The sequence below is a fragment of the Anopheles coluzzii genome, chromosome 2 (assembly GCF_943734685.1).
Source record: "Anopheles coluzzii chromosome 2, AcolN3, whole genome shotgun sequence".
Taxonomy (NCBI): Eukaryota; Metazoa; Arthropoda; class Insecta; order Diptera; family Culicidae; genus Anopheles; species Anopheles coluzzii.
In genome coordinates, this window is record NC_064670.1 from 90762136 (window position 1) to 90788869 (window position 26734).

The 26734-nt window shown below is 41.8% G+C and overlaps 3 protein-coding genes and 17 non-coding genes across 21 annotated transcripts; 2 read left to right on the forward strand and 18 right to left on the reverse strand.

The window, feature by feature from the left end:
• Window positions 1-334: 334 nt before the first annotated feature.
• On the reverse strand, window positions 335-453 carry LOC125907162 (5S ribosomal RNA). The gene has a single exon (XR_007452494.1). It is a non-coding gene; the product is annotated as a 5S ribosomal RNA (ribosomal RNA).
• Window positions 454-835: 382 nt separating this feature from the next.
• LOC125907155 (5S ribosomal RNA) lies at window positions 836-954 on the reverse strand. The gene has a single exon (XR_007452487.1). It is a non-coding gene; the product is annotated as a 5S ribosomal RNA (ribosomal RNA).
• Window positions 955-1335: 381 nt separating this feature from the next.
• On the reverse strand, window positions 1336-1454 carry LOC125907156 (5S ribosomal RNA). Its single transcript, XR_007452488.1, has one exon. It is a non-coding gene; the product is annotated as a 5S ribosomal RNA (ribosomal RNA).
• A 382-nt stretch (window positions 1455-1836) lies between these two features.
• Window positions 1837-1955, reverse strand: LOC125907163 (5S ribosomal RNA). Its single transcript, XR_007452495.1, has one exon. It is a non-coding gene; the product is annotated as a 5S ribosomal RNA (ribosomal RNA).
• A 380-nt stretch (window positions 1956-2335) lies between these two features.
• LOC125907157 (5S ribosomal RNA) lies at window positions 2336-2454 on the reverse strand. Its single transcript, XR_007452489.1, has one exon. It is a non-coding gene; the product is annotated as a 5S ribosomal RNA (ribosomal RNA).
• A 380-nt stretch (window positions 2455-2834) lies between these two features.
• On the reverse strand, window positions 2835-2953 carry LOC125907164 (5S ribosomal RNA). Its single transcript, XR_007452496.1, has one exon. It is a non-coding gene; the product is annotated as a 5S ribosomal RNA (ribosomal RNA).
• A 383-nt stretch (window positions 2954-3336) lies between these two features.
• Window positions 3337-3455, reverse strand: LOC120954247 (5S ribosomal RNA). The gene has a single exon (XR_005751623.2). It is a non-coding gene; the product is annotated as a 5S ribosomal RNA (ribosomal RNA).
• A 380-nt stretch (window positions 3456-3835) lies between these two features.
• Window positions 3836-3954, reverse strand: LOC120954248 (5S ribosomal RNA). The gene has a single exon (XR_005751624.1). It is a non-coding gene; the product is annotated as a 5S ribosomal RNA (ribosomal RNA).
• A 382-nt stretch (window positions 3955-4336) lies between these two features.
• LOC120954277 (5S ribosomal RNA) lies at window positions 4337-4455 on the reverse strand. Its single transcript, XR_005751652.2, has one exon. It is a non-coding gene; the product is annotated as a 5S ribosomal RNA (ribosomal RNA).
• A 381-nt stretch (window positions 4456-4836) lies between these two features.
• Window positions 4837-4955, reverse strand: LOC120954249 (5S ribosomal RNA). The gene has a single exon (XR_005751625.1). It is a non-coding gene; the product is annotated as a 5S ribosomal RNA (ribosomal RNA).
• Window positions 4956-5336: 381 nt separating this feature from the next.
• Window positions 5337-5455, reverse strand: LOC120954250 (5S ribosomal RNA). The gene has a single exon (XR_005751626.2). It is a non-coding gene; the product is annotated as a 5S ribosomal RNA (ribosomal RNA).
• A 380-nt stretch (window positions 5456-5835) lies between these two features.
• On the reverse strand, window positions 5836-5954 carry LOC120954251 (5S ribosomal RNA). Its single transcript, XR_005751627.2, has one exon. It is a non-coding gene; the product is annotated as a 5S ribosomal RNA (ribosomal RNA).
• A 380-nt stretch (window positions 5955-6334) lies between these two features.
• On the reverse strand, window positions 6335-6453 carry LOC120954252 (5S ribosomal RNA). The gene has a single exon (XR_005751628.1). It is a non-coding gene; the product is annotated as a 5S ribosomal RNA (ribosomal RNA).
• A 382-nt stretch (window positions 6454-6835) lies between these two features.
• Window positions 6836-6954, reverse strand: LOC120954254 (5S ribosomal RNA). Its single transcript, XR_005751629.1, has one exon. It is a non-coding gene; the product is annotated as a 5S ribosomal RNA (ribosomal RNA).
• Window positions 6955-7336: 382 nt separating this feature from the next.
• LOC120954255 (5S ribosomal RNA) lies at window positions 7337-7455 on the reverse strand. The gene has a single exon (XR_005751630.1). It is a non-coding gene; the product is annotated as a 5S ribosomal RNA (ribosomal RNA).
• A 380-nt stretch (window positions 7456-7835) lies between these two features.
• LOC120954256 (5S ribosomal RNA) lies at window positions 7836-7954 on the reverse strand. Its single transcript, XR_005751631.1, has one exon. It is a non-coding gene; the product is annotated as a 5S ribosomal RNA (ribosomal RNA).
• A 382-nt stretch (window positions 7955-8336) lies between these two features.
• Window positions 8337-8455, reverse strand: LOC120954258 (5S ribosomal RNA). The gene has a single exon (XR_005751633.1). It is a non-coding gene; the product is annotated as a 5S ribosomal RNA (ribosomal RNA).
• Window positions 8456-8988: 533 nt separating this feature from the next.
• Window positions 8989-10508, forward strand: LOC120951353 (uncharacterized). The gene is made up of 3 exons (XM_040370023.2): window positions 8989-9311; window positions 9382-9607; window positions 9723-10508. The coding sequence occupies exons 1-3, from the start codon at window positions 9255-9257 to the stop codon at window positions 10370-10372; spliced, it is 933 nt and encodes a 310-aa protein (XP_040225957.2). The 5' UTR covers window positions 8989-9254; the 3' UTR covers window positions 10373-10508.
• An 86-nt stretch (window positions 10509-10594) lies between these two features.
• Window positions 10595-13693, reverse strand: LOC120951352 (uncharacterized). 2 transcript variants are annotated; one of them, XM_040370019.2, is made up of 8 exons: window positions 13441-13693; window positions 13167-13284; window positions 12994-13070; window positions 12542-12779; window positions 12387-12466; window positions 12002-12287; window positions 11835-11929; window positions 10597-11708 (listed from the first exon to the last, which is right to left on the reverse strand). In XM_040370019.2, the coding sequence occupies exons 1-8, from the start codon at window positions 13480-13482 to the stop codon at window positions 11220-11222; spliced, it is 1425 nt and encodes a 474-aa protein (XP_040225953.2). In that variant the 5' UTR covers window positions 13483-13693; the 3' UTR covers window positions 10597-11219. The 2 variants fall into 2 exon arrangements, with proteins under 2 accessions (XP_049461851.1, XP_040225953.2); XM_049605894.1 differs by lacking the exons at window positions 13167-13284; window positions 13441-13693 and having other exon boundaries at window positions 10595-11708; window positions 12907-13010.
• Window positions 13694-16561: 2868 nt separating this feature from the next.
• On the forward strand, window positions 16562-19012 carry LOC120953476 (T-complex protein 11-like protein 2). The gene is made up of 2 exons (XM_040373417.2): window positions 16562-17336; window positions 17395-19012. Exons 1-2 carry the CDS (start codon window positions 17320-17322, stop codon window positions 18869-18871), a joined length of 1494 nt encoding a protein of 497 aa, XP_040229351.2. The 5' UTR covers window positions 16562-17319; the 3' UTR covers window positions 18872-19012.
• Window positions 19013-26734: the final 7722 nt, after the last annotated feature.

Sequence of the window (26734 nt, forward strand, 5' to 3'; positions counted from 1 at the left end):
TCTAACGTTCAAATCTAGTGTGGAATTCATCTTTTCTGCAGCCTCCACAGGTCACAGGGCATAAGCTACAATGCTTTTCACACAACAAAACACATTTTCAATAGTGGTTGTTTCAGAAAAAGTATGTTCGACCACAGTACCCCCACTCCAACATATGCTACGAAGGGCTATAAATAGAACAACATCGCCCTTCGAGGGAAGCGTTAGAAGAAGGAAAGAATTCATCCAAAAAGAACTTTTTCATAGCGTACTGGGATGACCAAAAGGACGATGGATACATTCCATGCGACCAAACACATCCCCGATGAGGCTGAGAAAAGCAAAAAGGTGAAGATGCCAACGACACATGGTTTTCCCAAGTGGTCACCCACCTAAGTACTAGCCATGCCCGATGTTGCTTAACTTCGGTGATCGGACGAGAACCGGTGTTTTCAACATGGTGTGGTCGTTGACAACCATGCACGCCGCTAACACGCAACATAAACCAACGTCACACCGCCGTCTAACGTTCAAATCTAGTGTGGAATTCATCTTTTCTGCAGTCTCCACAAGTCACAGGGCTCAAGCTACAATGCTTTTTACACAATAAAACACATTTTCAATAGTGGTTGTTTGAGAAAAAGTATGTTCGACCACAGTTCCCCCACTCCAACATATGCTACAAAGGGCTATAAATAGAACAACATCGCCTTTTGAGGAACGCGTTAGAAGAAGGAAAGAATTCATCCAAAAGGAACTTTTTCACAGCGTACTGGGATGACCACAAGGACGATGGATACTTTCCATGCGACCAAACACATCCCCGATGAGGCTGAGAAAAGCAAAAAGGTGAAGATGCCAACGACACATGGTTTTCCCAAGTGGTCACCCACCTAAGTACTAGCCATGCCCGATGTTGCTTAACTTCGGTGATCGGACGAGAACCGGTGTTTTCAACATGGTATGGTCGTTGACAACCATGCCCGCCGCTAACACGCAACATAAACCAACGTCACACCGCCGTCTAACGTTCAAATCTAGTGTGGAATTCATCTTTTCTGCAGTCTCCACAGGTCACAGGGCTCAAGCTACAATGGTTTTCACACAATAAATTGCATCTTCTAGAGTGGTTGTTTGAGAAAAAGTATGTTCGACCACAGTTCCCCCACTCCAACATATGCTACGAAGGGCTATAAATAGAACAACATCGCCCTTCGAGGGAAGCGTTAGAAGGAGGAACAATTCATCCAAAAAGAACTTTTTCATAGCGTACTGGGATGACCACAAGGACGATGGATACATTCCATGCGACCAAACACATCCCCGATGAGGCTGAGAAAAGCAAAAAGGTGAAGATGCCAACGACACATGGTTTTCCCAAGTGGTCACCCACCTAAGTACTAGCCATGCCCGATGTTGCTTAACTTCGGTGATCGGACGAGAACCGGTGTTTTCAACATGGTATGGTCGTTGACAACCATGCCCGCCGCTAACACGCAACATAAACCAACGTCACACCGCCGTCTAACGTTCAAATCTAGTGTGGAATTCATCTTTTCTGCAGTCTCCACAGGTCACAGGGCTCAAGCTACAATGGTTTTCACACAATAAATTGCATCTTCTAGAGTGGTTGTTTGAGAAAAAGTATGTTCGACCACAGTACCCCCACTCCAACATATGCTACGAAGGGCTATAAATAGAACAACATCGCCCTTCGAGGGAAGCGTTAGAAGAAGGAAAGAATTCATCCAAAAAGAACTTTTTCATAGCGTACTGGGATGACCACAAGGACGATGGATACATTCCATGCGACCAAACACATCCCCGATGAGGCTGAGAAAAGCAAAAAGGAGAAGATGCCAACGACACATGGTTTTCCCAAGTGGTCACCCACCTAAGTACTAGCCATGCCCGATGTTGCTTAACTTCGGTGATCGGACGAGAACCGGTGTTTTCAACATGGTGTGGTCGTTGACAACCATGCACGCCGCTAACACGCAACATAAACCAACGTCACACCGCCGTCTAACGTTCAAATCTAGTGTGGAATTCATCTTTTCTGCAGTCTCCACAAGTCACAGGGCTCAAGCTACAATGCTTTTTACACAATAAAACACATTTTCAATAGTGGTTGTTTGAGAAAAAGTATGTTCGACCACAGTTCCCCCACTCCAACATATGCTACGAAGGGCTATAAATAGAACAACATCGCCCTTCGAGGGAAGCGTTAGAAGGGGAACAATTCATCCAAAAGGAACTTTTTCACAGCGTACTGGGATGACCACAAGGACGATGGATACATTCCATGCGACCAAACACATCCCCGATGAGGCTGAGAAAAGCAAAAAGGTGAAGATGCCAACGACACATGGTTTTCCCAAGTGGTCACCCACCTAAGTACTAGCCATGCCCGATGTTGCTTAACTTCGGTGATCGGACGAGAACCGGTGTTTTCAACATGGTATGGTCGTTGACAACCATGCCCGCCGCTAACACGCAACATAAACCAACGTCACACCGCCGTCTAACGTTCAAATCTAGTGTGGAATTCATCTTTTCTGCAGTCTCCACAAGTCACAGGGCTCAAGCTACAATGCTTTTTACACAATAAAACACATTTTCAATAGTGGTTGTTTGAGAAAAAGTATGTTCGACCACAGTTCCCCCACTCCACCATATGCTACGAAGGGCTATAAATAGAACAACATCGCCCTTCGAGGGAAGCGTTAGAAGGGGAACAATTCATCCAAAAGGAACTTTTTCACAGCGTACTGGGATGACCACAAGGACGATGGATACATTCCATGCGACCAAACACATCCCCGATGAGGCTGAGAAAAGCAAAAAGGTGAAGATGCCAACGACACATGGTTTTCCCAAGTGGTCACCCACCTAAGTACTAGCCATGCCCGATGTTGCTTAACTTCGGTGATCGGACGAGAACCGGTGTTTTCAACATGGTGTGGTCGTTGACAACCATGCCCGCCGCTAACACGCAACATAAACCAACGTCACACCGCCGTCTAACGTTCAAATCTAGTGTGGAATTCATCTTTTCTGCAGCCTCCACAGGTCACAGGGCATAAGCTACAATGCTTTTCACACAACAAAACACATTTTCAATAGTGGTTGTTTCAGAAAAAGTATGTTCGACCACAGTACCCCCCACTCCAACATATGCTACGAAGGGCTATAAATAGAACAACATCGCCCTTCGAGGGAAGCGTTAGAAGAAGGAAAGAATTCATCCAAAAAGAACTTTTTCATAGCGTACTGGGATGACCAAAAGGACGATGGATACATTCCATGCGACCAAACACATCCCCGATGAGGCTGAGAAAAGCAAAAAGGTGAAGATGCCAACGACACATGGTTTTCCCAAGTGGTCACCCACCTAAGTACTAGCCATGCCCGATGTTGCTTAACTTCGGTGATCGGACGAGAACCGGTGTTTTCAACATGGTGTGGTCGTTGACAACCATGCACGCCGCTAACACGCAACATAAACCAACGTCACACCGCCGTCTAACGTTCAAATCTAGTGTGGAATTCATCTTTTCTGCAGTCTCCACAAGTCACAGGGCTCAAGCTACAATGCTTTTTACACAATAAAACACATTTTCAATAGTGGTTGTTTGAGAAAAAGTATGTTCGACCACAGTTCCCCCACTCCAACATATGCTACGAAGGGCTATAAATAGAACAACATCGCCCTTCAATAGAAGCGTTAGAAGGGGAACAATTCATCCAAAAGGAACTTTTTCACAGCGTACTGGGATGACCACAAGGACGATGGATACATTCCATGCGACCAAACACATCCCCGATGAGGCTGAGAAAAGCAAAAAGGTGAAGATGCCAACGACACATGGTTTTCCCAAGTGGTCACCCACCTAAGTACTAGCCATGCCCGATGTTGCTTAACTTCGGTGATCGGACGAGAACCGGTGTTTTCAACATGGTATGGTCGTTGACAACCATGCCCGCCGCTAACACGCAACATAAACCAACGTCACACCGCCGTCTAACGTTCAAATCTAATGTGGAATTCATCTTTTCTGCAGTCTCCACAAGTCACAGGGCTCAAGCTACAATGCTTTTTACACAATAAAACACATTTTCAATAGTGGTTGTTTGAGAAAAAGTATGTTCGACCACAGTTCCCCCACTCCAACATATGCTACAAAGGGCTATAAATAGAACAACATCGCCTTTTGAGGAACGCGTTAGAAGAAGGAAAGAATTCATCCAAAAGGAACTTTTTCACAGCGTACTGGGATGACCACAAGGACGATGGATACTTTCCATGCGACCAAACACATCCCCGATGAGGCTGAGAAAAGCAAAAAGGTGAAGATGCCAACGACACATGGTTTTCCCAAGTGGTCACCCACCTAAGTACTAGCCATGCCCGATGTTGCTTAACTTCGGTGATCGGACGAGAACCGGTGTTTTCAACATGGTATGGTCGTTGACAACCATGCCCGCCGCTAACACGCAACATAAACCAACGTCACACCGCCGTCTAACGTTCAAATCTAGTGTGGAATTCATCTTTTCTGCAGTCTCCACAGGTCACAGGGCTCAAGCTACAATGGTTTTCACACAATAAATTGCATCTTCTAGAGTGGTTGTTTGAGAAAAAGTATGTTCGACCACAGTTCCCCCACTCCAACATATGCTACGAAGGGCTATAAATAGAACAACATCGCCCTTCGAGGGAAGCGTTAGAAGGAGGAACAATTCATCCAAAAAGAACTTTTTCATAGCGTACTGGGATGACCACAAGGACGATGGATACATTCCATGCGACCAAACACATCCCCGATGAGGCTGAGAAAAGCAAAAAGGTGAAGATGCCAACGACACATGGTTTTCCCAAGTGGTCACCCACCTAAGTACTAGCCATGCCCGATGTTGCTTAACTTCGGTGATCGGACGAGAACCGGTGTTTTCAACATGGTATGGTCGTTGACAACCATGCCCGCCGCTAACACGCAACATAAACCAACGTCACACCGCCGTCTAACGTTCAAATCTAGTGTGGAATTCATCTTTTCTGCAGTCTCCACAGGTCACAGGGCTCAAGCTACAATGGTTTTCACACAATAAATTGCATCTTCTAGAGTGGTTGTTTGAGAAAAAGTATGTTCGACCACAGTACCCCCACTCCAACATATGCTACGAAGGGCTATAAATAGAACAACATCGCCCTTCGAGGGAAGCGTTAGAAGGAGGAACAATTCATCCAAAAAGAACTTTTTCATAGCGTACTGGGATGACCACAAGGACGATGGATACATTCCATGCGACCAAACACATCCCCGATGAGGCTGAGAAAAGCAAAAAGGTGAAGATGCCAACGACACATGGTTTTCCCAAGTGGTCACCCACCTAAGTACTAGCCATGCCCGATGTTGCTTAACTTCGGTGATCGGACGAGAACCGGTGTTTTCAACATGGTGTGGTCGTTGACAACCATGCACGCCGCTAACACGCAACATAAACCAACGTCACACCGCCGTCTAACGTTCAAATCTAGTGTGGAATTCATCTTTTCTGCAGTCTCCACAAGTCACAGGGCTCAAGCTACAATGCTTTTTACACAATAAAACACATTTTCAATAGTGGTTGTTTGAGAAAAAGTATGTTCGACCACAGTTCCCCCACTCCAACATATGCTACGAAGGGCTATAAATAGAACAACATCGCCCTTCGAGGGAAGCGTTAGAAGGGGAACAATTCATCCAAAAGGAACTTTTTCACAGCGTACTGGGATGACCACAAGGACGATGGATACATTCCATGCGACCAAACACATCCCCGATGAGGCTGAGAAAAGCAAAAAGGTGAAGATGCCAACGACACATGGTTTTCCCAAGTGGTCACCCACCTAAGTACTAGCCATGCCCGATGTTGCTTAACTTCGGTGATCGGACGAGAACCGGTGTTTTCAACATGGTGTGGTCGTTGACAACCATGCACGCCGCTAACACGCAACATAAACCAACGTCACACCGCCGTCTAACGTTCAAATCTAGTGTGGAATTCATCTTTTCTGCAGTCTCCACAAGTCACAGGGCTCAAGCTACAATGCTTTTTACACAATAAAACACATTTTCAATAGTGGTTGTTTGAGAAAAAGTATGTTCGACCACAGTTCCCCCACTCCAACATATGCTACGAAGGGCTATAAATAGAACAACATCGCCCTTCAATAGAAGCGTTAGAAGGGGAACAATTCATCCAAAAGGAACTTTTTCACAGCGTACTGGGATGACCACAAGGACGATGGATACATTCCATGCGACCAAACACATCCCCGATGAGGCTGAGAAAAGCAAAAAGGTGAAGATGCCAACGACACATGGTTTTCCCAAGTGGTCACCCACCTAAGTACTAGCCATGCCCGATGTTGCTTAACTTCGGTGATCGGACGAGAACCGGTGTTTTCAACATGGTATGGTCGTTGACAACCATGCCCGCCGCTAACACGCAACATAAACCAACGTCACACCGCCGTCTAACGTTCAAATCTAACGTGGAATTCATCTTTTCTGCAGTCTCCACAAGTCACAGGGCTCAAGCTACAATGCTTTTTACACAATAAAACACATTTTCAATAGTGGTTGTTTGAGAAAAAGTATGTTCGACCACAGTTCCCCCACTCCAACATATGCTACAAAGGGCTATAAATAGAACAACATCGCCTTTTGAGGAACGCGTTAGAAGAAGGAAAGAATTCATCCAAAAGGAACTTTTTCACAGCCTACTGGGATGACCACAAGGACGATGGATACTTTCCATGCGACCAAACACATCCCCGATGAGGCTGAGAAAAGCAAAAAGGTGAAGATGCCAACGACACATGGTTTTCCCAAGTGGTCACCCACCTAAGTACTAGCCATGCCCGATGTTGCTTAACTTCGGTGATCGGACGAGAACCGGTGTTTTCAACATGGTATGGTCGTTGACAACCATGCCCGCCGCTAACACGCAACATAAACCAACGTCACACCGCCGTCTAACGTTCAAATCTAGTGTGGAATTCATCTTTTCTGCAGTCTCCACAGGTCACAGGGCTCAAGCTACAATGCTTTTCACACAATAAATTGCATCTTCTTGAGTGGTTGTTATAGAAAAAGTATGTTCGACCACAGCTCCCCCACTCCAACATATGCTACGAAGGGCTATAAATAGAACAACATCGCCCTTCGGGGGAAGCGTTAGAAGAAGGAAAGAATTCATCCAAAAGGAACTTTTTCACAGCGTACTGGGATGACCACAAGGACGATGGATACATTCCATGCGACCAAACACATCCCCGATGAGGCTGAGAAAAGCAAAAAGGTGAAGATGCCAACGACACATGGTTTTCCCAAGTGGTCACCCACCTAAGTACTAGCCATGCCCGATGTTGCTTAACTTCGGTGATCGGACGAGAACCGGTGTTTTCAACATGGTATGGTCGTTGACAACCATGCCCGCCGCTAACACGCAACATAAACCAACGTCACAACGCCGTCTAACGTTCAAATCTAATGTGGAATTCATTTTTTCTGCAGCCTCCACAGGTCACAGGGCTCAAGCTACAGTGCTTTTCACACAATAAAACACATTTTCAAAAGTGATGTTTGCAGAAAAAGTATGTTCGACCACAGTTCCCCCACTTCAACATATGCTACCGAGGGCTATAAATAGAACAACATCGCCCTTTGAGGAAAGCGTTAGAAGAGGAACAATTCATCCAAAAGGAACTTTTTCACAGCGTACTGGGATGACCACAAGGACGATGGATACATTCCATGCGACCAAACACATTCCCGATGAGGCTGAGAAAAGCAAAAAGGAGAAGATGCCAACGACACATGGTTTTCCCAAGTGGTCACCCACCTAAGTACTAGCCATGCCCGATGTTGCTTAACTTCGGTGATCGGACGAGAACCGGTGTTTTCAACATGGTATGGTCGTTGACAACCATGCCCGCCGCTAACACGCAACATAAACCAACGTCACAACGCCGTCTAACGTTCAAATCTAATGTGGAATTCATTTTTTCTGCAGCCTCCACAGGTCACAGGGCTCAAGCTACAATGCTTTTCACACAATAAATTGCATCTTCTTGAGTGGTTGTTATAGAAAAAGTATGTTCGACCACAGCTCCCCCACTCCAACATATGCTACGAAGGGCTATAAATAGAACAACATCGCCCTTCGGGGGAAGCGTTAGAAGAAGGAAAGAATTCATCCAAAAGGAACTTTTTCACAGCGTACTGGGATGACCACAAGGACGATGGATACATTCCATGCGACCAAACACATCCCCGATGAGGCTGAGAAAAGCAAAAAGGTGAAGATGCCAACGACACATGGTTTTCCCAAGTGGTCACCCACCTAAGTACTAGCCATGCCCGATGTTGCTTAACTTCGGTGATCGGACGAGAACCGGTGTTTTCAACATGGTATGGTCGTTGACAACCATGCCCGCCGCTAACACGCAACATAAACCAATGTTACAAGGCCGTTCATTTGGCTGATTCATTTGGAATTAGACCATTAGATTGGAGCAGGTTCATTTTAAAGCGTCATCTATCCGTCATTCAGGGAAACGATTGGCATGGTTTGTGTCTCCGATGGTTGCCCGGTGAGAAAACAATGGAATATTTCATCGTTTCAGTATACAGTTAGTTCCCGAGTTACGCGGCTCCTGATAGTCGCGGATTTGGTGATACGCGGTTTTCTTAATTTTACATTTCATCGGTCAAAATCAGTAATATTTGCTCCAAGAATTGACGAATGCAAAATAGATAGTTTTACTGTTAACACTTTCAATTCACCGAAACATCAGATGGATCAATTTTTTTCTGCATGAATCGTATCAAGTATCAAGTATCAAGTGTTTAAAAGAATTGAATTTAATTAAAAAAAACCCATTGGTCATATGCGTTTAGCAGAAAAACGTGATATTCGACTTACGTTGAAGCCCCGGGAACGCATAAACAGCGTATGTAGAGCGCAGGCTGTAAGGAACTGTCAATGAGCGTGGATCATTGTTTACCGAATGGTTTTGTTTATGTTTGCCGAAATGTGTCGCATTTTTCTAGCGTTGGTCGGGGAGGACACCGGATCAATCGAATAACACCGGATTAATCGGATAGTTATATACAAATTGACTTGAGTTTTACAATCAGTTTAAGTGGCATCCGTACGACTTGAAGTAGAATTAACAACACAAGTCTTCCTCAGTTTCTACGAAAGCTTCACTTGCTTCTGTGATGGATCGGCAACGAAAAAAGCGTGTTGCTGCCGCGAAGCAAACAACGGAGAACGTGGTTAGATTTTGTGTAAAAAGTCTTCAAAAATTGCTTGTTCTGAAATAACGTTACCTTGATCTTCTTGCAGCGCGACCACCAGGAAGAGATGGAATACGACAGCGAGGATACGATGATTGAGTTTATCAAGGTGGAATGCGGCACGAACCAAAATGGTGATCCGTTCATCAGCAACGTTGTAATAGATGATAACGAGCTATTTCAGGACGGCATGTTTGAGGAGGTGAGTGTGCGTAAAAAACCTCACACGAAGCAAACACCGAACATTGAGGATAAAACAGGACGCAACCGAGCAAGTAAGTGCAGGGGTAAATCAAAGCTTCCAAAGCTTTATGATGCCTTTCTGAGCGTACAATGATTGTATGTAAATGCTGTGGAATATGCTGCTTACATTCGCCTATTATGTTTCAGCATTAAGAGAAAAGGTGCAATTTAAATCCACAACACCGTCAACGGCAACAAACTGCACGGAAGCACCGGCCGCAAATGAATCGCTCATAAGCTTATTCTCCAAGACCGATCAACGGCTGCTGGGCATAGAGACCAGCCTGTTGGAAATAAATGGCAAGCTGGATACGATTGGCAATCAGTTCCAGTCCATACTGAACAACGCAGACTCGACCGAGCAAAAGAAGCCCATGTACGTTGACATCGATTTCGAAAAGATCGACAGCTTAGAGCAGCTGGAAACGTTTAACGACGAGCTGGCCAAGCCGGAATACGAGGAGAAGATAAGACAGTGGCTCGAGAGCAACATAATTGATATGCTGTGTGATAACCGAATGTCGGATGCGATAGATATGCTGTTTACGAGACGATTTCTCACCTGTTGCAGCTGGACAGGGATCGGTAAGGGTGCGCAGAAGATCGCCATGATGCAGATGACGAATGTGACGAAATTGTTCCAGCGCATTGGCACGACCTCGCTCACTGTGGTTAATAATAAGCGTGTGGCAATCTTCTTTATGAAAAAGCTAAAGAATGCAACCAAGAGAGCACAGGTAAAGGGCGTACGGCAGAGCACCTGTCGGGCGATGGCATCTGCCTCTTTGGAGTGTTAGTGAGGACCGGGATAGACGTATTACTTTGAACAACGCAGAGTTGGGTTTTTTTTTACTTAAAACAGACTAATTAAAAAAGAATTTGAATTAAGACATGTTAAATGTAATAATGCTACGAATAAATCGTGTGAATTTATCGAAAGTGTAATTCGAATATTATGCAAAGAAATTCTTTCAAATTAAATAAATAGTTTCCATTTGTATCAAAAACTAATTAGTTATTTCAATCAGTTATACTTTTTCAACTCGTACAGCCAATGGTGCTTCATATGTGCCTAGCAGTTTTTTTTCTTTCTGTTACGTTAGGTAATTAACTATTTCGTCGTTTTATAAAGACATATGTTAATACAATGTTACAGGTAGTCCCCGAGTTACACGGTATTTCTTATACGCGGTTTTCTAAATTTGACAGTTCTTTGAGCAAATTGTACTGATTTGATACATCAATTGTCAAATGACAAATAATTTTCCTTTTGATCGAATGTTTAAACCCATTTTTGATGGTTTATAACTGTTATATTCAGTCAGAATCATGCATATTAATTAATTAAGTGACTAAAACTACTTCCTATTTGCAAAATTACACTATGTTTTGGCTTAAAATCACGAGATTCGATTTACGCGGAAATTATTAACCGTGCATCTCGAGGACCGCCTGTATTCGAATAGAATGAACTAAAAACTGAGAACTTATTAAACTCTCTTAACCGAGAACGACTATACAACAGACCTGAAGACAGATATACTCAACAACTTATTTTTTTAAAGAAATCTGTCAAATTATGCATATTTACAGAATAAAAACCTTCCCGTTCACCAGAAAAGTTAGTTCGTTAATACCATTTAACTAAAATAATTGTTCCTCATCATCTGTCTCAGCTTCACCCTGCAAACTTTCTTTCGTTACGTCCGGGAACTTTTGCAGCTCGCGCAAGCAGTTCAGCAGCACAGTTTCAATTTCCTTAAAATCTCTTTGCCGCTTCCGCCCCAGAACCGACCCCAGATGATCGAGCAACCCACTGTACGGCGATGCTTTCGTCTGCGCTATTTGGTCCGTAATTTTGGACAGATTACGAAAGGTACGTATAATGAACGGTTCCACCTTGCAGTTCGTAACGTACGACACCGGTCGTATCGATTCGGGTTTTGGGATTGGACTGGAGGTGGGCGGTGTGGTGGACGTGCAGGGGGTTAACCGAGGCACTTTTTCTGGGGTACGTATCGGGCTTGAGTGGCGTCGTTTGTATTCACGACTTACAGTTGGACCTTCGATCGGCACGGGCGGCGTTGGTACGACAGCAACTTGCATACTGGATTGCTTTAGACTTATTTCCGGCTATAATTTGATAAGAATGGAGCCATTCACATTTAGATTCTTACGCACCATTGTTTCCAACCTTCCGTTAGCTTCCGTTAGTAATATTAACCAGCAAAAGGGAAAAATAAATAACACGATACTCACTGTTGCTGCAGGCTGCTCATCAGCGTTGCAGTAATTCTTGCGAATAAACTGCATCGCCTCGTACGCAAACCACGTTGGTTGATATTCCTCGCCAGCTGCAAAATGAAGCGCCAACAAACTATTACCGCAATCTTCCGCAACAAAATCGAGATAAATGTACTACGTACCCGCTGACATCGCTTTCACTTTTCTGAGATTATTTCGAAGCTGTACCCTCAGGTGTTGCCATTTGCGTTTCATATCTGCAATCGGGAGATGCAATCGTTGTTCCAGCGTTTTCCACGCCCGGTACTGTACCGCTGCATTTTTGTAGTACTGATGCGTTTTATCCCACAGGGCGGGCCTCTGCTGTATATGCCTGATAAGCTCAAGGATGATTTCACGCGCATCGGTATCATCAGGATATCCGCCGGAGGGATCTTGCACCGAAGCAGCAGGTGTACTTGGATTATCCTGATCAACGATATGGTGAGTAAATTTGAGAATGATATGGCAGTAAATTTACTATAATTAGTATTGTATTCGCTTATTTACGTAGCACGAGCTACTCACAGAATTTGGAATATCGCCATCGCGAAGAAACTTCATCGCCTCGTACGCAAACCATGTTGGCTGGTAGTCGGGTTCAGCATCTTAAAATGCATTCATAGTTCATTATTGCTTCTTTTCATCGATTTTACTTTCATACTTTACAAAAGTGCATTTACCTGATCCATTCAATCTTTTGTTTCGCACCTTCGAATGGTTTGAACGAAACTGAGTGCGCAACATTTTCCACTTTTCCTTCAGATTTTCTACTGGCACACCAAACTGCGCCGCAATCGTGTTCCATGCTAGCTGCTGTACACACAAGTCTCGGTAGCCCGGTGCGTCTTGCTTCCACAGCTCCGGCATACTTCTTACGGTGTTAATGAGCGTCAGCACGACCTCTTCCTTTAGCTTTATCTGCAAGAAGGGTAAACAGTACAGTAATAGTGAGAAAACAATTTGCCCAAAAATCGCGAGTAATGAGGTTGCAATGGTTTTCCCCTATCCATTCGGACATAAGGGAAGTATCGAGCAGCAACGTTACCTCCAAGGAAGGTGGGAACCACTGCCCTGAAGTCCAAATGTTACTGTACATTTTACATCATAGAAAGCCATACATTGCCATACATACCGATCGCTTCAACTTGGATACTTTTGGTTGTTCTTGACCTTTTTCATTTATGGGCTGTGAACCATTGGTGCTTGTCTCTAAAAGATAAAGAAAAGCGAAGAATATATTTGTTTTCGTGGGATTATTCCACAGGAGATACAGGAATGATGACAGCATTTTTTCAATTCACTTACCACTAGAAACGCAATCTGGCATAATAACTTCTTCGTAAAAGATATCTTCATCGTCCGAATTTGATATTTGTTCTACCTTGACGAATTCAACATTCTCGTTTTCATTGTCGGGAAAGTCCTTTTATCGGAATGAAAGTACAATTAGAATTTGAAATGACAAACACTACCACGAGAGCGACAATAATCAATACGGACTTAATGACGCCGGCACACACCACACTGCCGGGGATTCGATCCGATACAGCAGTGAATGTGTTAACAAAGGTCTACTTACCAAGAATTCGGACATCATACTGCTATCGTCGTATTCATCCATTTTCTTCTAGAATGCTTCCGTCCTGTGAACGGAAACGTACATTCGAATGTAAAACCTTCGACGAAACTTAACGCAATCGTGAAGCAGGGTATGTATTAGGTACCCTTTAGTTCGTTAAAACTTCTTAAAAATGGTAGAAAAGCGAACAGTTTAATATCGCTTCCCTACGCGACGTTATCGTCAATAGAGTTTGTAAACAATAATGGATGCGCTCGAAAGAGAATGACAGCTTGGCAAATGACAGCTTCGTGGATTGTAGTAGTTTTATCACCGGGCAACAACTCTAATGTGGCGGGAAATTTCACACCATCCTTGGCACGTGTTGTTATAAACATGCATAGTATTTTAAGGTTTATGATCCTAGAACATCAAAAGTAGACATTTATTTATTATTTTGTAATTTTAGGCATATTTTATTCTGATTATTTGTTCATTAAATCATTATGCATTGCATTTGCCCTTGTTTAAAACAGTTAAATCATTATGTTGTATAAAATGTTAAGATAAACAGTAAACAGTTTTAAAGTAATATTAATTTATTAAGAATTATTAGTGAAGTGTGACGTAGCCAGTAGTCGTGATTAGATACCTGCACCACGAGATCTAACCAGTAATGAACACAGTACAACTCACTTCAAGGCTAAAGAGGCGAATGTGGTGGATTAACTTAAATTCTCTATAATAATAAATAAATTATAATAATAATAATAATAATAAAAACTATGACTAGCTAAATTTGCAAAATAAAATTTGGAAATAAATATTCAATTTGCATGATCAAATAGGAAAGATCTAACTAACAAAAACGATTTCTCCCAAAGATCAACAAGAAATAAAGGTACAATAATAGGACACCCTTTATTTAGTTTTACCCCGGCAATAGTGTAACAATAAATCACATTCATTTTCTATTATTTAAAATTCTGATTTTAATTTGAATTAAAAATTCCAAATTTTGACTTTTCCCAGCAACTTATTATTGGTTTAATATAAATCATCTTGGAGTACAAAACGATCAAGAACAGGTAAATCGGAATGACAGAGCAATAGCAACATCATCCGTTTTATTTTTCTGTTTTTCAGCTTTTCCCTCTTCAAAATGCTTGTCCCTTTAAATTTCAATAACATTAAAAGTTTACAAAATTTACGGTTGATACGTTAATTACTCATCACTGTGCTGACAACAAAATGTGACCAAATAGAACCAATGTTGAAGGTCAATTAGAAAAAAAGTGTAAAAACATAGTAACGCTCACACAGCCTGACACCTGATTCATTCATCAAACAGCGAAGTGAAGCACATTTGCGTACGTTGTTAGCATGAGTGTGAAATAAGAACAACCTTCTTATCAGGGCGCCTAGGAAGCACCAGGCACAGAAGAACATACAAGAACCATCTCGAAATATCGCCTTGAAAAAGGCCGTTGCCGTACGGATTGATTGATTCCAAAAATAATCAGTCTAGCCCTGGAGCTGCTCACTGATAGTTGGTTCTGCCGTTTGTGCTCGATGTGTAACGTGTCTGATCGGTACGAAAAATGCCATCCATTGCCATTCTGTTGCTAATCGTTTGCAGCTTACTCTCACACTGGGACTTCCTGCTTGCGCAAGAAGTATCGTTTGCATGGAGTGTATTAGACTGGAATGAGCCCTTTTACGCTGGTGGAGTGCGAGATGAATTAATAAAGTTTGATTTCTATAGGTGAGTAAATAAAGTTTTGGGATGAAAATTGAGTTCTGACCATAATTCGCGTTTCGTGTTCAGCCATCTTTAGGCATCACCATGCAACTAGCCATTATCACTGAACTTTTGCGATGAGAAGATAACTAGTTGAAGCTGCACAAACATGAAGACCAAATCGTTGCAAATAGCAGATAAACGATGTACAGGACCTGTGAAACCAATCAAACAACAACGAAAAATGGATTGTAAAATATGGAAAAGTTACTTAAATAGACAAAACCGTGCTTATCAGTGAAAGACTTATAGACGAATAAGGTCAATAGGCTAAAAGTCTCTACAAAAAAACAACCAACAAATTAAAAAAAAGTGAAAGACTGCAGCAAAATATGATGACTGAATAAAACCCATAGTACAAACCTCTTGTAAAAAATCAATAATTTGTTCAATTTATTGAATACTTTTATCTCGGGTGCACAGACGTTAACACAGTAATGAAAGGGACTCATGTGCATCGACTCAAATGTATTAAAAGCTTTAATCCATAATTATAAAATATTAACACGGGCCCGGTTTAACCTAATCTGCTTTAGCTCAGCCGCACGAATGAGTCTGCTCCCATCATGTGTGTTGTAATATTGCACTCTTTCTCTCTTTCTATCTATCTCTCTCTCTCTCTCTCTCTCTCTCTCTGTCTCTCTCTCCCCCTCTCCCTATTCCGCTCTCTTTATCTGTTTCTGTCTCTCTCTCTCTCTCTCTCTCTGTCTCTCTCTTATTCAATCTTTCTCAATCCTCTGGTCAGCGACCCTCTTACTCACGCACATCCTTCCACTCACAGATCATATGGAAACAGTCGACTACTATCGCTGAGTGGCACACTCTAGTGGAAAGAATGGCTAAATCAGGTTGGACCATAATGGATACCATTTTCTAGCGAGAATAATTTAGAGAACTTAGGCCGATCTCGTAGTATAGTCGTCAACTCGTACGACTTAACAACATGCCCGTCATAAGTTCAAGCCCCAAATGGACCATGGCGCCATACGTAGGACTTGACTATCCTGCTATGGGGGATCAATTAGTCACTGAAAGCCAAGCCCATAGGTGGCACAGGCAGGCCTTGACCGACAACGGTTGTTGAGCCAAAAGAAGAAGAAGAAGAAGGATACTACATACTAATTTATTTTCTCTGAAATACCACCTGCTACCAAAGCACGAACTTAATTGTTCTACATCTTCTCTTTGGATAATGCTTTTGGCAGCATGAATGAAGGGATTTTTAGCTTAATTAACATTATGTAATGCTCTCATTCTGTAAAGCGGGCTTTTCCAATTCTCACGCCCCTACAAATTACATTTCAAACAACTGGTAGCCTAGTGGCTAGGCTATTATTGCAGTTTAATGTAGAAGTTTTGTTCCCGTTCTGCTCATCAAACTGTTCACTGTTTACGTGGTTGATAATACTTACTAAGAGTACTTGTTGATCGGTTCATCATTCATATCAGCTGCCGTTGTTCAAGATAGAAAGGGATTTTGAAATCTTTATTACACGAATTTTAATTCACTGTCAATGAAACCCCGATCAGGACCCAAATCGGATCTAAATAAAATTGCAAGAAATTACCATCCAAGAGTATTTGACTAAACAATTACCTATTACATATCGTTTGAGGATAAGGAATCTTCACCGTAACGGTGCAATTTTGAAATGCCTTTATAATGTCTGACGGATTTGTTGGCAGTCGGCCAAACAAAGAAAATCTTGAGTTCATTTAGCTTTATCCGTTGACCTGTAGTAGGAAAGAGACTTGCATTCATAGTTTCTTGACCAATGTTTAGAATGTTTTGATATTTTGGAAATAAACAACAAAAAATTAACAACAAAGTTTGATGAGGCTCATCTAGGAATCGGTAGGGTAATGGTGCATCGGTATGGCTACAGATAAATTGATAGGTCTAGTTAGCCAGGCGATCTCTTTCTCTATCTCTCTCCCTCTTTGACAGTTCAACATTGCCGGACATGCTAGAACATGCCGCTAGCGTACATGTTCGGAAATTTGAAGCTTTCAAATTAATTTTATTTGAGATTATTAGTTACTAGTTACGAATTCGTGTTAAACATCAACTTTATGTTTCTAAATTGCATAGTTCCAGTATGACACATCCTTCCGGGTAAGCATGTCGATTCAGTACATTTCTCAACATCTTGACACAGATGCTCTGTTTTCAGTTTGTATAATCGTAAGAAGAGTCTTCCTGTTGGAGAGGAAAACAAAAACCACGTACTTCGTCTACTGGCCGACCTTTTGGAAAGGGCAAGCCTCAGTACAAACAACGCAAAGAACATAGGATTCATTATTCGGTCAAAACGTAATGAGCCGGAAAAATTCGTTGCCGTGTGTGAATTGGAACGCGTGCTGGACGACAAGGATCTCTTGCACGAGTTGGCCATGAACTACAAATTCCATGATAGATCCACAGCTCCTGATTCGTTTATTACCCAGTTCAATAAGCTGGCGAAAGATGCCTACTGGAATCGAATGCAAGATGAGCTGTCGCTTAAACCTCCCAGCTACAATATGGTGATTCAGCTGATTCGGGATATAAAGCAGTCATTTAAATCCTTGCTGCGAGGAAAAAATGATCGTGCATTGTATACGGTTACCTTGTTGCTTGAAAAGCAGTTGATGCGTGGCAGTACACAGGTACGCAACGCTACTGTTCTTAATGAATTTCGTCGCATAATCACCAACCTCATGGGAATGGTCTGTTGCCCGGCACGTGATGAAGAAATCATGAAACTGAAAAAAGAAACTGAACCCATTGCCCAGCTGCGCGGAATAATGGAAGTGCTGGAGAAAATGAAGTATGAAATGGCCAACTATTTGCTCGCATCCACACGTCCTACCATCATGCACTACTCCATCAACTATGAGCGAGAAAAGTTTAGCGAAATGAGGGCGACATTTGGTCGTAAAAAGTTCCCAAACACTATGGCATGGTTAAAGCGCACACTTTCTTCCATCAACAGCACTCACAGTGGCGTTGTGGTGGGCGATGCGTCTTGCTCTAAGAATTTCCAAACAATTAAGTTGATCGATATTCATATGCCGGAATATTTTGTCGAACCGTATCAAGAGTTGATCCAAATTGAGAAACGATATCCGTTGCCGGAGCTGCTAGAGATCGATGCTGGACGTTTGGTACGACTGAAAGAACAAATGTTTCGCTTGTGTGCTTGTGCCGCAAGTATGCAGATCACGTTTAAATCTGTACCAAGTATGGTCACTCATCCGAGGCGTCAACATTTAGCTGCTCAACTGACCATCGCGAGCACAAACTTCCCTGTTAAATACAACCAGAGTGAAATGCTAAAGAACATTTGTTCATGTGTCCTTGCTAGTATCACAGAACATTCGCAGGAATCGAATGGGCCGCTGATTACTGAAAACAAGAAGATTTCCCTGTACGCCCAAATAGTCAGCATTAACTGCCGCACTTCGGCTTACTCCTCAGTAAGAGTCCAACTAATGGTATATTTGAAAAACCTGCTACTTACTGAAAATAGAGAATATGTTTCCTTTCCAGTTGAGTTCCAAGATTATCGCGAGAAGACGATTGAACTAGCTAGACAATTTATTATTCTTGTCACCTTTAACTTTAGCGTATACGGTTCGTTCTACTTAAAGGCTGTGAACGAGGGATAACAGGCCGGAGTAAAACTATTTATGTATACCTATGACTGCTCAAGAAATTACAACTGTTTTCAAAATTACATTACATTGTTACAAAGATTTATTTGTAACAATTTATTTGTACATTGTTACAAAGATTTATTTGTGTGAAATTGTTAAATAAGAATAAAATGCGGAAATTTTTGAAGTGAAATTGAGATTTCCTTAAAACATCTTCGTTTCGATGGCAGAGATTTCAAATTCATTTGAACGCGCTGGTCTAAATGCTACCGTAAATAGAGGGTACTCTGTCAACTCAAAAACAGAGAGATAGATGAGAGGACAATAGATCAGCGTCATGTTATCGTTATGTCTTACAGGATTTTCTGTTGCTTTGATGCAGAGCCGAGCTAATTCATTTTCTATTAAGTATACTTCTTTGGTTAATTGTATAAAGTAATGTGTAGTAGCAAATTTGAGTAATAGCCAGAGAGAATCGTTTTTATAGCAACTTAAATACGCTTTAATTTTACAATGTAATTTAAATATACATTAAACTTGTAGTTGTCAATATACCGACCTACCGATATGACATCCGACAGCGTAAGAAATCTCTCTTCGGCGTGTAATTGTGATACACTGCCGAAAGGGCCAACGATGTACTATTCTTTTATTTTTGTGTGTGCCAGCACAATGTAAACCCATTTCGGACCAAGCGACAGATTTAGCTTAGACGTAAGCCGAGGAAAACATACCGTACACAAGAAGAGAAACAAAAACGGAATCCCTTTTCCACGGAATGGCACACACTCGCGAATACAGCCAAGCCACCGAGAATGCGCCCCAGGTAAACTCCACTTCGTAAGGGTTATTACTTCACGAGTGGCCACTTAGCTATTTAATTTTGTTTCCATTTATTCAATTCGCATTTACAGGCCGTGCGGGCCACGCTCGTTCTGATGGGGGGACGCAACTTCGCGAATCCCTCCAGCGCGTCCGCTTCGGCCCTCCTGCCGAGGAGAAGTACCGAGCTAGCCGGTAGCATCGTAGTCGGAGTACCGGCACTGTGCTGGGAAGGATTATCGGCCCGGTTTGGCTCGTTTTAAGGGCCACCCTGTGGAGATGTTCCTTTGCAGCAATGCCCTGTCGTGGCCAACCGACCGAACGGGTGACTGCTGCATCGTCGTTATTATTATTTTTTGCCATTTATTACATTGCCACGATGGTTTGTTTGTGTACGAGAGTCGCAGCTTTGTTTTGGTGGCTTTTTTACCACTCTTTATCGCAAGTGTGACGAAACAGTGTAGTGGAGTGCATCTTAAGGATGGGCGAAGGACAATGCATGCAGGATGGTTATGAAACTGTATCCAAAACCACTCTAGCTAGATTATGACTATTTTATGTTCTAACCGACGAGGGGTGAAAAAAACACAGAAAACAATTGTGACAGCTGTTAGCTTTTTTGGATTTTGTTGCGATCATGACGATCCGATTTATACGTGAAGCATAATTCAATTGCAGATGTATATTTTAGTACAAGGTTTATTTAGTTTCATAATAATATTGTTTTATATATAAGTGTTTTTTGAACCAATGCTAAATGTTCCATATAGCACACCTCTATAACATGTTCTTATCGTAATTTAAAAATTAATATCAAAGTCTCGAAATAAGATCGTTACACAAACACGCAGGATTACATAAAAAGGAAACCGGAAGAAAAGATAACAATAAACAATAGAAGAATCAACAATAGATTACCCCGACATCTTTGGAAAACATCAAATAACTCGACGACTACAAAAGAGGACATTACATGATCACACTTAAGCAAGTAACAACAACGGAACCAACTAAAATCGCAAGCACAGTTTATAAAGTCATCGAGCAGTCGGAGAATCCTTCAACATTTAAATTATCATTGAAAATGTGTCACCGTTTATAGCCATTATTATTACAAAAGAAGTCACGTATGATTGTACTAATGTTAGAAATTGAGTTAAATTGACATTAAAAAGCAGTTTAGCTCTACTTGCTCAGCAGACAAGACATCCTGACACTGACGATGGTTAGAAAACATAGATGAGTAGCGAAAGTGAAACACAACATCACGCTATCTCCAAACTTTCTCTTCTGCTTCTAAAACATTTTTTTGTAAGCGCTACTTCAGCTAGGTAATATTATAAATTGCTTGCAGTGGAATAACTTTAGTTTCTTATTTTCTTATATTTTTAGATGATAATTGTGTTTGTAAAATCTTCAGAACGTGCAAGTTTTATCTAATAAATGTGAATTTTCCAACAAATTACAATTCCCCTGTAATATGTTGGAAATGGTCATGTAGATGGATGATAGTATTTTATTTCAACGAACTATTCTAGGAGTTTTACTCAGCCCGATGAGACAGCGTAGGTCATTACGCCTGAAATGAACAACACAACGAAAAAGTATGTAGTGTGGCGGTAGCTTTGCATAACTTCGCAAACGATATCAGCAAGGGAATGTTTTTTACATTCGTTACGAACACAATGAAATTAAAGTATCATATATTAAATGGTCAACAATAAAATGCAATTGAAATAAGATGGAATTGAATTGTAATATTCATACTTTTGTTGTACAACGCATTGGCTCAATAAGGCTGAGTAGCTATCAATAAAATCATAACTTTATAACAATCATTCAATGAATGTTCCTGAAAAGAAAATAAATAACACATATGTGATCATCTAGAATAATCCTTAAAATACGACAAATACCAGCTTACCCCTTTTTCAATGCAACTGAATCTAAACGATATAAACACCGTATGAAAGTTTATGACACTTTCTATTACCTGTACCATGGGGCGACTGTCTCTCTATTGACAGTGCACACCATTTCCCAAATCCCAACTAATTACAAATCATTCCCGTGCAAAACCAACGACCCACTTTTGCGACACGGAAACTTAAAACGGTAATTATAATTTCCCACTCTTTTGACCCAAAACTGTTTCCAACTCACAATGCTGGAATACACAGACGTACACACGAACAGGAGTTCATCATAATCACCTCTCCCATTCGACAGCTATTCAGCTCTAAGCCCGGCGGCTATGTTTGGTTTCTAATGCAATGTTTACCCACATTTCTCGTATTAGCACTTCAAGAACCAGCCCGCTCTCTGTCTCTCTTTCGCTCTGTCCTTTTCTTAGTGAAGAATGGCATGGATTGCCCATCTGGAGGTTGAAGGATCCCTTTCATTCTTTTTTTTTTTAGATGTCGTACAGACGATCCCCTGCTGGGTGCTTCGAGATCCTTTGAGGAGACCCCCTTCCAGTGTGCCAGTGTTCGAGCGGGAAGATGTGTTCCTTTCCAACTCAATCCGTTACGAGTACAGCCCGGTTCCGTTTTCGAAGCTAAACCGAATTTAATTGTAGCAAAAATCGTGTAACAACAATCGTTGCTAAAGAGGAATGGGTGAAGTGTTTTTGATCCGATCCTGGATTGGATTTGGCCGTAAGGCAGCATGTCGCCGGGTGGTCTCGCATGCTAACCAGCCAACCGGCCAGGCTTTAATTATAATACACCGCAGTTTAATGTACCAGTTCAAAACTGGTTTGTATTCGTTTAATGAGGGAATGATTCTGGGGGTCTAGATGTAGACGCAATAAAATATTCCTTATCTTATCCGCAATTATTTCAACAAGGACACATTTCAGAAATTGTTTGAGATATCTATAAATATTTTTTTTTATTAATACAAGTTTGTAATACACAGTACAGCAACCTGCACGCATTTTATAAACTACGAAAAGAAAACAGTATTACTAATAATTCATTTTAAATTAAAAACGTTGCGGAACAATTTTGCCAAAATCAAACCATCGCATTTCGGTGCCTAATCCTTGGTGCAAATAAATATTTCGAATCACCAAATCGAAGCTGCCAGCACGATAATCCTCAACCAAAAGCCACCGAAAGGTCCACCGGGTCCAAAGCCAAACGAGATAAAGACGGAAATGGTCACCAAAACTCCAAAGACAGTTGGACCTTGAACATGCAACCCATGACCGGCAAAGATATGGGCGCGTACGGTGTGCAAACAGTATTAAACCGCCACCATTAAATCCCCTCAAGAAAAAGCCGGAAAATATTGTCAACCAACCGGTGTCAGCGGGAGGGCCGGCACATCCTTGCGCGGCGGCCCCGTTTGAAAGGTTCTTACATCCCGTCAAGCAGCAGCGTCGGCAGATTACGGTTGATTAATTTCAATCCACCGAACGATCGAGCGATTATTAACACGAAACCCCCCGCTTTGAGATGGTCACATTTCCGCACATCTTGCAATGAAAAATCCATCCGGCTGGTAAAAATGGTTCCATTCTAAAGGGGCTTTATGTGTATGTGTGTATGTTTTGTTATGCTTCCGCTACATGCTTGAGCTGCTTGTCTTGCTCCTTCTTCTTCTCTAAGTTACCTCGTGCGCTAATCGGCAACAGGCACGATTAAACTGTGACTGTGACAAATGCAATTCAAAGTTGTAGCGTTTTTATTTGTGAATTTATGAAGCAAACCTCAGGCTCAAGTTCGTCCACAAAACGGAAATGACAGATTGTGCGTGTTCGTTCGCCTTCCTGCCGCACCGCGGGACATTTCATAAGCACACGCCGTTTGAATCGTTGTTATTCTCATTCTCTGCAGCACGGTCCTTTAACGGTAAGATTACGACGATCGACAAGGGATGGTCGGGGTTTGGTAGCCATGTAAGCAAATTGCACGGCACCGCCCAAGCAATCGTTTCGCAAACAACAGTATCAATTTCGCAACGGGCAATTGAAGCTGGATAAAATTCCGTCGTTTTCGTCAAGGAGTGCACTAAACGTGCAGCGTACGTGGGTACTTTAAGAGGGCGTTACGGCGATCCCAGAAACGATCGAATCTCAGCTCCTGCCCAAAACGCAGATAATTGGCTGAGGTTGGAAGCTGATACTTTTAACGTTCCCCCCGGTGTCCTTTTCGAGGTCAATATGGAAGGAAGAGAACGAAATTTGCCGTGCGTTAAAAGGACATGCAGAAATCTGTGCAGCGGCAAGGATCCATTACACAAAGCCGCTCTCCCAAGTTGGCGATTGCACTTTGGGACATTTTCAGCTGCTTTTGGAACATGAAATTCACACCCTGTTCAGATGCAATCGCATTGGTACATCAGGCGTGCAAGTCTTTTGAGCAACCGCAATCCGATGCTAATTCAAACAAATCGTAAATCATTCCGACATTTCCAACTATTTCCATCCAACGTACACTCGCAGCCGGAACCACAAATCACATCAACACCCAAACGAGGAAAAAATATACCCCAACAAAAAAAAAAAACAACAAGCGACCGAGGTACAAGAATTGCGGTCACAATAATGAAATTAATATTCCACCAGCGCGTTATTGATAAGCAACCGTGAGGTGAAATGAAGCTACCCGTACGAACGACTATCGGCAGCCCTCACATTAAAAGGGGTGGCGAGTGTATTGTAACGGGGACGTGCGTCAGGTGCGAAAGTTCGCAGGATAAATTACAATAAATATCCATATTAATAAAAACCAAATTAAACGACATCTTTTCCCCGAGTGTGTGTGGTGCATGGGGTGATAAAAGGGGATCGCGTATCGATCGGTGGTGATTAATGATGGAGTGCGGTTATCGATGTTGGTTTCGATAAAGATCTCTTTGTCGGTACGGTTGGCGTTCAATTGGCTACAAATATGTGAGTTTGTATGTTTCAAGAGCTTTTTTAGTTAAGGGAAGAAGATGGATAGAGCAGTATATTTTTTTTTCCAAGTATTCCAATCTCGATAGTAAATTTTAAATTGCTGCGTGAAATCTATTATTGCAGATTAATAATTGTGTAGCATAGTTCAGCAGTTCCCATTATTTTTATATTACGAGGAAGTTATCATAATTAGTAGGACATATTTGATAAAAGTAGGATAATGTATATCTGCACGGCCTTGTAATTGTAATTGTCTGAGCTGACCTAATCGAAAATACGACTGCAAAAAGTGAAAGTCCTCGGTCACAATTTAAACTTTCGAGCATAAATCTATTAGTATCTGCTAAACTATACATAAAAAGGTAATAATTTACCTATTGATTCATAGTTATAAGAGAAAGCTCGTTGAAGTGCTGTATATAATGCAAACTATATTATCTCATACTTTTTATCTCAAAATATATACCAATATAACCTATCTCAAGACATACGAGGCAATGTATTTGCTTGAATTCATATTTCTAACTGAATAATTCGTTTACCCAAAATGATCACTGTATGATAGGGATTCATTGCAGTGTCCCATCTGCCTTTGTAGTGTACCAACGTAAGATAAGTTTTTAACCTTTTAATTTTAATTGTAATACAAACGGAGCTTGAATCTTTGCCCGGTTTACCTTTTTGCAAATTAAAAGTTTTAAATTTGGAACACTTTTTGTATTCAATATTTTGATTATTTGAATCTGCTGTAACAACTGACGTTGGTAAACTAATTAGCACGTAGCAGCATGTTATCAGCAGTATTTAATACGAATTAAATCTCCTTGAAACCTAATAAGAAGTCGTCACATGTGTTATCATATCACATCGTCTCCTTCTTGCCCTACCATGGCGATCGATAGTCAATACCGTGGTACAAAGAAAGGCTCAAAATGTGAATAGAACCGTTTTGAAACGTCTGTATTATTTAAAAAAATAAAAAATAAAACGTGATACATTATTTGAATACAACAGATAATTTGTTGAATATTCCTCTCATTCACGAGAGTTTATCTTCACAAGTAAGTTACAGTGGTTTGCTTATAATCTTTTTAAGGAACAAAATCTCGCATAACGAATAATTCTTCGTCATGGAAAAGTAATATTTTGCATAAATAATAATTGCTAAGACAACTGAATCACCCCGACCGATTTCACGTACTTATACCCTTTAAATCTCTGTGAGTTCGGGCGTGAAAACTCACGCTTAGTACTCATCTAGTACAGTCCCTAGTTTCTACGCATCCGCTACCCAGCTTCAATGACAACAGTACACTCCAGCCCATTAGCGGCTAATTAGCCTTTGAAAGGCGGTAAATATACTTTTCATCGCTTTACAAATGTGTTAAGCCTACTTCAAGCTAGCACGCACGCCACAACCGTGCTGATGTGCCGGCTTTCCTACCATTTCCAGAGAGGATACGCAAAACCCGTAATACCATTAATGCGCCTAAGCCTGTACCAAAACGCAAGTGCGCGACACCTTTCTAAAAAGCTAATTCCTTTTGTTTTGTGTTTTTTTGTTCTCTTTCCACAAAACACACACACACTCACAAGGCAAACTGGAATGGACCCACCCAAATCCACACAAAGCTACAAACGTAAAAGCCCTCGATCAATGATCCTTACGGCCTTGCAAAATGCAACCTCATGTACTTTCTTTCCTTAGGTACTGGACTCTGAAGTTTTGAGATGTTGCCACCTAAAAAGGTGCCGAATGTCACACCACACAAGTACTTTCGGTTGAGTGCTCGGCGAGAAAATTCACACAAGTGCTACGCCAAAGACATCCTTTCTTTGAAGGCTTTCTTTTTTGCTTTACGCTATGATAGCGTTTGTTTGGCGAGGGCTTGAGATGCATTGTACGCCTGTGAGCCAATAGTCTCACGAGTGCGTTTCTTGCTTTAAGAGGACGAGGAAGAGAAAAGCAAAGAACAACACACGCGGCCTAACACAATCCCGATGATCCCGTCCGATACAGGTACGGGGTGAAGGACCGGCAGGATGATCACGATCACCATTCACTACACTACTCTGGGCGCTGTCTGTCAACCGGCACGGGATTAGATCAACTCCACCGAGACGGTTTGTGGGAGAGATGCTTTCAC